The 11158-nt window shown below is 38.9% G+C and overlaps 1 protein-coding gene across 2 annotated transcripts; it reads right to left on the bottom strand.

The window, feature by feature from the left end:
* Positions 1 to 1727: 1727 nt before the first annotated feature.
* LOC139118877 (N-terminal Xaa-Pro-Lys N-methyltransferase 1-like) lies at positions 1728 to 11143 on the bottom strand. 2 transcript variants are annotated; one of them, XM_070682435.1, is made up of 6 exons: positions 10985 to 11139; positions 7230 to 7324; positions 6438 to 6604; positions 4635 to 5709; positions 3507 to 4475; positions 1728 to 2601 (listed from the first exon to the last, which is right to left on the bottom strand). In XM_070682435.1, the coding sequence occupies exons 3-4, from the start codon at positions 6597 to 6599 to the stop codon at positions 5173 to 5175; spliced, it is 699 nt and encodes a 232-aa protein (XP_070538536.1). In that variant the 5' UTR covers positions 6600 to 6604; positions 7230 to 7324; positions 10985 to 11139; the 3' UTR covers positions 1728 to 2601; positions 3507 to 4475; positions 4635 to 5172. The 2 variants fall into 2 exon arrangements, with proteins under 2 accessions (XP_070538536.1, XP_070538528.1); XM_070682427.1 differs by lacking the exon at positions 7230 to 7324 and having other exon boundaries at positions 10985 to 11143.
* Positions 11144 to 11158: the final 15 nt, after the last annotated feature.

The raw sequence follows: 11158 nt of genomic DNA, 5'->3' as shown, positions 1-11158 counted from the left end.
CGATAGAGGGCGCCGTTGTACTAAGAATTTGTTCAAAAGCGAAACAGTGCATGCATCCTGAATGCATTCATATAATGATCTTTGTAATTAAACAGCTAATTATTTGGGTTTTTTTTTTGTTTTCAGACAAGACGCATTGTAATTTTAATGCACTCACAGTTATGTAGATTTGTTTTATTTGTGACTATGTGGAAATAAATTTATCTTTTTCAAAAAAAAAAATAAGCGAAACAGTTGGGTGCCAGTACTGTACATGTAAGTAAAGGAGACAGATGACTTCAGAATATTTCAGCTGAGGAAGGTTTGAGAAGCCTGTTCTGTAAGAAGAAGGGTGCTCATTCGGAAAAATGCAGTCTTGTTGACCCCACTCACGACAAAATTACCATATCGTCAAAAAATTCTAAATTTAATCAAAATTTTGAAAATATTTGTTCACATTTTCAGCTCTCTGAGAAGTCTTTTCTCTGTAAAAATTTGCGCTGATTCCACAAAGAGTAGGCTCATTACTCCAATCAAGACAATATTGCCATTTTGGCCAATTTTGGGTTTTAAAATGGTCAATTTTAGTAAACTTCCTAGAAATTTTGATTTGTTCGTATCTTCGTCAATGAGAATCCTTTTCTATGTATTCACTGCTGCAGTAGTTCCCACTAAGGTATACAGAAATAAATTACTGCAGCAAGCCACTTATCCTTGAAACAAAGTCAATGACGTTCTGGGACCATTCACATAAACTCAAAATGTCACAGTAAACAATTTTCTCATTCTCTCAGTTTTTCGAATGGTTCATTTTCCCCAGAATATGACATCAGAATATGTGCATCCAGAAAGACTACAATTTTTGTTTATTTTGCAAGAAAATCTAGATTGCAATTTGTGTTTATTTTCAGTGTCATGATCGCTAGTACTCAGCATGCACGTCACCATATTTAATACTTATTCTCCAACATTAAAGAAAACAAAAAAATACGCAAAATCAAAGTAATGCCATGTGTATTATAAAACATAAGCAGTGGCACGTTTGATAAGCAGTAGCGATAGGCATTGTGAGAGCCAAACGAATGTAATACTTGTAGTTACTGTACAATCTAAGACTAGTATTCAAATTATGTGTAGATGGAAAGTTAACCCTTTGAGCACTGTAATTTTTCCCGCCAAAATTTTAGTGCAATATTTTACCAATTTTTTGAATTTTTCAGTAATTTTTTTTCATAATATTGGACCAAAGGCACATTGCATTTCATTGGCTACACTTTTTTCTCAAAATTTTGGGTTTATTTTATAAAGGGGACAAAAATAGACTTTGGCACTCAAAAAGTTAATGAAGCAACAGTACAAAAAAAAGCAGGTTCTGTGGTCTTTTCCAGGAATGGCAGGCAAAATGAAGAGGTAGATATTTCGGAAAATTCAGCAATCTTATCAAAGCTTGCCATACCTTGAAAAGCCTTTGATAGAACCTTTCCATGATATGAACAGCACGCCTTGAAAGTCAAGCCTAGAACTTGAAGATTTGATGGACAGCTAGCTGTCATTGTTCAAAATGATGGCTAAAAGAGGATAGCTAAAATTGGTTACTTCAGGTATACAGATGATCTTTTCCACTGAAGAGCTGCTTTTTTTCCATTGCAAGCACTCAATACCAAGAGTGATTTGGAGTGAAATTGTAACTGGCCAAGTGACAAGGTGGGTTTGGGACCAGGTTTGGTACAAAGGGTCTAACAACAAACTTGTATTGATAATGTGTATTATAATAGTGGTGCTGAATGCCCAATGACAACATCTGGGTGGTGATTTGTCAAGTACCAGAAAGATATATGGACTGGCAATCATACAAATAGACAGAGCACATGATTTAATACACAAATAAATTTCAGACAGAGAAAATTACTGATAAATTGTCCATAAAGAAAATGTTTCACTTAAATGTTTGTATAAAATTGTTTGCATAAAAACTGCCCTCTCTAAAATGTGTTCATATCAGTAATCTAGTTTCAAAATGATCCAATTTTAATACATATCATTTGAAATATGACATTTCCGGATAAAAATTAGCATGTGACATCTATGTTTTCTATAGCTGGTAAATTATTGGCCATCCAGGCTATGCTTAGTATTGAAATGCTAAAATCCATTTGTTTGACCCTAGTAGATTATTGTTGACCAAACAATCACGCATATGAAATGAGACATAAGTATGTGTCAGGCAGAAGTAACTTTGCCTCACAAAAGCACTTTTTTCTTTTTAAGTTTTGGAATGTCATAGTTCAGAAAAAAAGAAAATTACTGTATTTCTCTGCAAGCTATTCAAAGAATTGGCTTTCTTTCAATAACAAAATCCTTTCGATACATATGAAGGTCTTCTGGATAAAAATAGTGTAATGTATCTGCTTAATTTCTAGTTCTTCAAATATTTAAAGTCTGTCGTCCTTGTAAAGTTAAAAAAAAATATGAACTAGTTTTCAAATCTACCCCCAACAACTATGAAGTATGATATGTGACAGAATGGTCTGATTTTAAGAATTGATAGGAAAACAGTCAATTTGCCAAAAGCCATGTGATATTTTGGAATATTTCAGACCGTTTTGGCAGTATTAAAGTTGTCTTTTATCAGTCCGGGTCAGCTCCAAATTTGGAGACTCATTATGATAATGTATTCCGGCATTAAGCCAATCATCGACCAGATTACATCATTAATAAAGTACAGGTCACGCTGGGTCACAAATTACCCACCAAGTGTGATCAGCAGTTTTGGGCCGCTTATTAAGCCCTGTCTTGTGAATTTCGACGAATTTCGACAGTCAACATAATCCACGTGTTCTGCAGAAGGTCATGTCCAACAAGGAGTCCGATTAGTGAACAAATATTCGAAATATTGACGATTCATTTCTACCCCCAGTTTATCGATTTCGCTCAAGTACCGAGAATCATTTTGTGGATGTTCGTCATCTCTATTAGAAATACTGTTATAAAGGTTATTTGTGTAGGTACGCGTGTAACATTTTGCAAGAAAGAAGAGCAATGTCAGAGCTTTAAAACGATACCTGTTTTGTAGTTGTCAAACGCAGACTAAAAATGGTACGCGATTTTGAAAATGTGTTGACAGAGTGGCCACACAACTGTTCCCCATACGGTAGAATTTGTATCGCTGCCATCTCCGATACAAATGGGGTATTCTGAACGATCTGTGTAGGTACACGATTTATATTTCGCAGGACTTCAAGCCAGAGTCTAGGAATCACAGCGATATATGGGGTTTGGTTGTCTTAGCCAGAATAAAACTGGTACGCGATTTTGAAATTGTGTTTTGACAGAGTGGCCACACAACTGTTCGACATTATGACAGAATACGGCGCGGGAGTTCGACACAGTATGGCGTACGTAACGAAGGACGCATGTGGAGGTTGCCAGGAAATACAATTTTTACTGATGGCGCGCTGGCCGCTGATGGCTAATGAGAGGGGAGAAATATTATGGTATAGCGTCTCCAATTTGGAGCTGACCCGGACTGTTTATTGTTAAGAAGGTCACTTTCACTGACTCGAGAGTGTTTGTGTGGTACACATGCATTGTATTTGACGGTCGTAATGCAGGAGTGATTTTCCTGGACTGAAACAGAATTTCTACTACTTTCAAGAAGTTACTGGGAAAGGTTTGAAATCCACATGGCAGGAAAACTCAAACTTGCAATATACAAGAAAGTCGACATGGAGGCTTTCTCTCTGAGGAAAAACAAAAGGTGTACTCTACTGATCAGTCTCCATATCATGTAAATGTACTTTTTTACTGATGCCAAACAGGTGACTCAATAAGTTTGGAAAATTTGAAGTACATGATGGGCCTACAGGGTTATTGCAAAGAGACCCCCCCCAAAGTACTGGTGGATGGAAAGACCAAACGGGGAAACTCTGATTACATGAATACATGCAGGCACAAAGTAATCCTACATGGCTCCAATACTAAATATACATATAGCAAACAGAGGCCAAAAATGGTTCAATTATAATATGATGTAGTTCGTATTTTATCAAATTGTTTATCCACCATTTGCAATAAATGCAATAAATATATGGAGGAAAGACACCAAATAATTCTAATGGCTTCCCATGCTGTATACATATTAACACCTTAACTGCAATAGTGATTATCGCTGTTAAAGTATAGTGCACCTCAGGGACAGATATTTGAACTCTCAGACGTCCGCAATACATTTTTGGTCTACAATTGAGCACTGAATTTCTCTTTATAGAGTTAACACAGGGATGGCAGCCGTTTTGATGTTCATGAGTTGGCAAATCTTAGTAAGTTTGCACAGCGATGCCTGATTTTTATTTTTCACTTTGAAAGAAAATTATCTAAACTTTTTCTTGTGGAAAGTTTGAGCAAAAGTTTCAGTCTTTCACTTTCAAGACTACCTAAATGAAATTGGGGTTGAAAAGTTCAATGTTGGCAGCAAAAGGGTTACAGACATACATGCCCTTTCAGTGGCTGGTACCCCGGTAAATGTTACCAGGGTTCCCCAGTCATTTTACCGGGGTTCCTTTTGGTATCAATGCAATCAGATCAGGGGACACAGAATTGCTACCGGGGTTCCCAAATCATTTACCTCTTTACCCAAACCTTAGCAAAAACGCTGCCTTTAAAGGGACAGAGTCGGCCATTTTTCATGAATTTTGTTTGATATAAGATACTAATTGCATTGATTGACACGTTGAAAGATACTGAATGAATGGGTGACCATGCCTATATTCGACCTTGGTTTTAGACATGATACATGAAACCATCGTGATAATGAATTAATGGTCATGACCATGAATTCATTTCCGCAATGGTCTCATACATCGTGGTCGACCAGGGTCAAATATATGCATGGTCACCCATTCATTATCTTTCAACATGTCAAACAATATAAGTAGTATCTCGTATCAAACAAAATTCATGAAAAATGGTTGACTTTGTCCCTTTAATAGCTTTGACATGGTTCACATATTAATAAGCAAATTTAACTGCTATTCATATTCATGAGCTTTGGTCAATAGAGTCATCCATGCTCGGGGTCATAGAAGTATTGCTTGGACCCTTTCACCCTCATGGTTTGGCCCAAAGCCATTGTTATCTTCAGTGGTTATGGATCTGTTCACATGTGAGTAGGGGTGAACAGGTTACAAAAGGTGGTCATTTCTTTGGATCATCTTTCCATTTCAAGGCCCACATTTTCACTGGATACAGTGTGACAGGGAAGTTTGTCTGCAAAGCCTCCTTGACAATGGTCCAGCCGCTCTTCTCGAATATCCTCCGGAAAAGTCTGTTAGATCTTGTGACGCTACTGTCTTCTTCGTCAAAACTCAACCCCTTCTCCGTCATGTTCTCCTTCACACAGACCATCCCGCCGTCAGTGAGCCCCTCTTTGCATCGTTTCAAGAAACGCACCAAGTGTTCGTCATTGAGATGGCCGAGCACCCACTGACACCATATAAGGTCGTACCGTTTTGGCTCCGGAACAAAATCCTGCAGCCCCATGCAGATGAATTTTTCAACTCTCTCGGCACTTTCTCCCAGGTAACTGTTTTTAGCTTCATCCAAGAAGGCTTGGTTCAATTCAAGCATGTCAACAAACTTGTAGTTTTGTAGCAATAAATGTTTTGAGACTCGTCCAATTCCAGCGCCACAATCCAATGCACGGAATAGTTTTGGCTTGTCTTTTTCTTGTGCCTAAAATGGTAAACAAGAAAATATGTACACACGTGCAAAGTGGCAAAAAACTCAATTGCAAAGGGACAGATATTCAGACTCCGAAAATGTTTTCAACATTTTTGGAGCTCTTTGAATAAGTAAAGTTTTCAGTGTCTTACTTTAGTTGAATAAAAACATTAATTTTTCTCCATAGAGTTAACAATGGCAGCCATTTTGAATTTCAAATATAGCTACAGTTTCACACCAAAATTTGCAAGGTAACCAATTTTTTTTTTGATTTGGTACGACAATAGTTTTAAGTTTCCCAGTAGAAAGTTTGATCAAAAGTTCAGGTATTTCATTCTCAGGGCGTGTACTACATGAAAGTCCTAGAGTAGGAAAAGAGACTGAAAGAAGTCAAAGAACAAATACATGTTGGGTAAAGTTGCAAGATGTTACAAGACACTGTCAAGGTCTTCAAATTATCTTGTGATGTTTGGAAATTGACTAAATAAAATTATCCATATTGATTCAAGATCAGTTTTCAGGTCTGATATGCAAAATTTTCCATCATGCACTTTGTTCTGGGGTTTTTTTTTTGACAGACGTAAATTGTAGTTACCATTTTCGAAGTCACAGGAAACACAGATTCACTTCAGATTATATCATCTATTTTCCTAGCATAGAATACATGTAATTCTCTCTTGGTTGTCAAATTCATTCACCATTTACCAGAGACAAAAAAGTAAATATGATCACACACTTACATATAATTGCTTAAGAAATTTTTGAGATCCAGCAATATCGAGACCTGATATGTCTGAAAACCCTCCCAGCATCCCATCCACGGTTGCCGGGATACCCTTCCAGTATCCCTCTGCATTGTGATAGAATCCTTCTTTCGTCATCGCTAACCTGGCCTCTGCCATGTTGCCTGTGAAAGAAAACACAAGAGTCAATAGGGTTATAGTTCAAACATCAGTAAGACATCTGCAATTATTACGGGTGACTGACTGTGGCAGTAGCCACGTATACAACTCTAACGCATCAAAAGACAAAAACAAGAGATTCTTTGTAGTGGTTTTGTATACATCAAAAAGGTGGAGGATTGCACAAGTCCTACTGGTTAGACTTACCATATTTTTACATGAATGTAACATTTACAGTGCCCCTGCATTACATGTCATGGGTATCTCACATGATTGCAATCACAAAAGAATGGTCCCTTTGATTGCAGGTAGAGACAGTTTGTTTGAAAAATAACTTTTTGGAGAAATCTCATGACATACACAAATTTTTGAGAAAAAATCTGCTTTTCTTAATCACTGTACATTTTCTGCATTTGCTTCAGCATTACCCGGTATGTCCACAACTGTTGAACACATGTAGGTCTGTGTATACACAGATGAAAAACAAAGTAAAGTTCAGTAGATATAGGGACCAGACTGCTACGCACCACAGTCAGGCTTTTTGGCTTTTCCTATATCAAGTAAACATACATGTACGTCAGATAATTCTCTTTTTTTCCAGAAAAAAGGAGTGATGGAATGGCTACGTACTAGATAGTTTTTGCCGCGTATCATAGATTATTTTTGCCAGGTTACTGTTCTCATGTAAAACACAGTTTGCATGTCTTTGTTATAATTTTTTCTTCCTATTTGACAAAAACATACACAAAAAATAAAAAAACACAAACAAAATCAAACGTAAGCGCCTGGGGTCCCTGTAGCTGCAGTCAACATTTGAAAAACATTGTGTACCTATTTTCAAAGTTTGGGGAAAAAATAAGGTGTTTGTTCCATGTGTCAGCTTTATACAGCAGTCAATGTTATCCCTAAAGGTCCTACCTCTGGTGATGCGGGACAAATGTGGGAGATTAGACCCTGTTTGCCATGTAACTATGCCCAAGGGGGTGGGGCAATTGCCTCATATTGATCCCCGTAGTCACTTTTACGGACAAGCACAGAATTTATGAATGCCCCACCCATTGGGGTAGGGCAAATGGGGGAAAGGGCTTGTTTTAGGTGGGGATTTTCCAGATTGTCTTGCCCCTGGGGTGGGACATTTGACAAATTTAATAAGACTAATCCCCCGAGGGTGGGGGGTTGACATGATTGACTGCCACTTTACATTGTAGTTTTCTATATAGCTCTAATTCCCTCTGCATGTTGAAGTACATGTATCCTGCATTTCAAGTGGTGAAAAGCAAAGTCTGGCTCAAATTCAGTTGTCATCAAACACAGGCACACACACACTGACCTGACGCATTGACAAACAAAATATTGGATACCAGTAAGCAGTAGCCAGTTAAAGAACATGGATGTACAAAAATTTATTTTTGTACATGCGTGATTAGAAAAGAAATGCTCTTAGTATATAGCAGACCAAGAAACTGTAGTACTAGTTGAATTATTAAAGGGAAATTTACCCAGACTTTCTTAGGTAATCAGGCCGTTATTTAGTGAAAAACTAACAGAATAACGTTGGTTTCATTCACTTTCACTTGCGCGTATTAGCGCAGTGGCCACAAGCTGAACGCACGGAAACTGGAAGTGACGTATCAAACTTGCTTGTCACAGCAGGTTCAAAGTGAGGTCACTTATAACAAAGCTCTTCTACGCCAAGTGGAGTACAAATGTACGCGTACGCGGTACGCAAACCTCTGCGCTCGACTGAAAATCATAATGGCAAAGATAATCGGTAATAACTTCAAACCTGACAGAGCAATCGATGCTCCAAGACTGACATCGTCAGAAAGTTACAGCGACTCGAGTTCGGAAAGTGACTATTCTAGCTCCGATGACGAAGTTCAAATTACTCTAGGCGATCAACTTTGAATCATGCCTGTCATTGTCAACCCAATCGCTGTGGAATCATGCCGACACCGAAGTAATGCCAATGCTCTAAAGAGATCGACATTGATTTTAAAAGTGCAAGGATTTAATGTGTTACAGACACCCTGATGTAGCCATGATTAGTCTAGAACCAGCGGTCCTGTCTACAGCGTTCCGTTTCTAGTGCCTGAGCGTACGCACAGTCCCATATGTACAAGTAAAACACTTGGGGCTGGATATGCCCGGGCAGTTTTGGACTTGCAACTTTCGCTAAAAGCAGCCCTTCTCAAAGTTGTATTCGCAGAAAACTTTATTTCTGCTCGACTTAAACATCAACACCGAGTGCTTGGCCCCTATATTCTGTAGCTATTCTATACACTGTAAGTGGAAAAGCGTACAGTTGCACACGTTGACTGCTTCAATGACCAAGTTTACGACGTCACTTCCATATTTTAGTACACCGCTGTTCGTTAGCCAGTGAGTGAAAGTGAATAAAATCGACTCGAAAGCCTTTCAATGACCATATCAGTTTAATATTCCAAAATTACTTTTCAGGGTAAATTTCCCCTATAAATATTGAAACATCATTGTCAAAACTTACGATTACAATGGCTTTAAAGTATTTTACTATTGAGTAAATCTTCATGCAGGGCTACTGTAGTACTTAGTAGCTTGGGTTTTTGCCTGAGGTTTGTGGGTCAGCAGGGCTCAAAGTTAGTGGTAGTCCCGCATCCACAGACTACCAACCTTTCTCTGGGACTACCAAAATCCATGAAATGATAGCCCACACAGACTGCTAAAGCCTGGGACCTGAAATTCAGTCAGTACTTGGCATGCCATGTCTGGGCTGTCATTTTGGGACCAGCTATTACTGCAGTCAAACCAAGCTGGACACAGAAAGGCCAGAGTAGACTTTGTCATGCAAATTACGAACACAACCATGTGGTGGAACTTTGCAACTAAGTTCAAATATCGGAACTCTGATGTACTTGAATGACAGGCACAGGAAATGATGGCCAATGAAAACTCATTTTCATTGCATGTTGACAGGGACTGTGATTTTGATCATAATGTATCAATCACAATTACGCAGAAAGCCAATGGTCTATTTTTAGCCTTGCTACAGTATGTCTCAGTGCTGAGAAGGTTGTGTCATTGTTATGACCACGATCAAAATTTGCATACCGGTACAACTCTGAGAGTGAAAGGGGTTGTCACCAAACTTTTGAGTATCACTATCGTCCTAATACACCTGCTTCCGTGGGTATTACAGGTGTGCAATGTTCACATCAAATGACTAGAAAATTCACTTCACGGGCAAAATCTTGAAAAATAGCCTTTTCTTGTCTAGTTCTCGAAAAAAAGATATCCCTGATTTAAATATGCATGGGCTACCAGCCATTGTCACTGGGCTACCAACTTCAGAAAATGGTAGCCTTTTTCCCTGGTAGTCCACTTAAAGTGGACTACCAGGGAAAAAAATAATTTCGAGCCCTGGTCTAGCGACAATGTGACGTCCGACCTACAAACTCTGGGTGCATCCTCAGTGGAATACAGCTTGGCTTTTGTGACTAGTCTACGATTCAAAGTCACATCATGGAGGTAAGCTGCAAAATTGCAGCTCTACGGTGAGGCGGTCGGTGAGTTTTGGTTTTTGCGACCTCGCTCACCAGTAGAGCTACAATGCCGAAGGCCTGTAGCATACAATTTATAAGCGCGCCACACATGGTGCGGCATTTTCATGTAAAATCCCACATATTTATTGCATTTGGTCGTACCGATTTATCACTACTGAAGACTAAACACTATACTATACTACACTAACCTTGTCGTGTATGAGGTTTGGTATTAGCACAGACACGTTGATCACGTTCCATAAACATTGAGCGTGTTTCTGGGAGCCGCCATTACCGGAAGTTGGTAATGGCGGCTCCGAGAAATGTTTTTGGAAAGCGATCGACGTATTTGAACAAATACCAAACCCCATACACGACAAGGTTAGTGTAGTACAGTGTTTAATCTTCAGTAGTGATAAATCAGTATGACCAAATGCAGTAAATATATGGGATTTTACATCAAAATGGCATGCCATGTGCCGCGTGCTTATTTTATATGCTTCAAGGCCTTCGGCATTGTAGCTCTACTGGTGAGCGATGTCGCAAAAACCAAAACTCACCGACCGCCTCACCGTAGAGCTACAATTTTGCAGCTACATCATGGAGGTACATCTGGTACCCATGGTCACATGGACTGATAAAGGCGTAGCCGATCATAGTGTACCGGCGCGAAATTCAAGGCAACTACGCCTACGTTTATGCATGTACGCATAGGGTGTCAGTGTTTCCGGCAACTGCTGCTGGAATTGGAAACAATAAATTTCAAGATCAGTGGAACAATTGGAAGATGACCTCATCACTCTGCATGCAGTTCGTATTTTACGTCAGGCGCTATACAAAGTATATAAAGTCATAATTAATTACCTGGGGTGGATGAATACGGTTTCAAAACACGAATGAAGATATGATTTTTCGCGACGGAAGAATGGTTCTAAATACAATGTACTAGCATATATGCTACGCGTGCCATGTGCGTGTCTTCGCTTCGTATCCTGCCAACAACAGAAGAAGGTCAAAGGTAATCAAGTCTCGTTTTGT

This window comes from Ptychodera flava, chromosome 2 (genome assembly GCF_041260155.1).
Source record: "Ptychodera flava strain L36383 chromosome 2, AS_Pfla_20210202, whole genome shotgun sequence".
NCBI classification, from domain to species: Eukaryota; Metazoa; Hemichordata; class Enteropneusta; family Ptychoderidae; genus Ptychodera; species Ptychodera flava.
Note: the sequence above shows the minus strand (reverse complement) of the source record. Positions and strands in the feature narration are given on the sequence as shown.

Excerpts from the sequence above, each read along its gene's own strand:
- LOC139118877 (XM_070682427.1), bottom strand. The coding sequence starts at position 6,599 with ATGGCAGAGGCCAGGTTAGCGATGACGAAAGAAGGATTCTATCACAAT. Across the intron at positions 5,710-6,437 it reads AATTTCTTAAGCAATTATAT|GCACAAGAAAAAGACAAGCC; the intron begins GTAAGTGTGTGA and ends TTACCATTTTAG.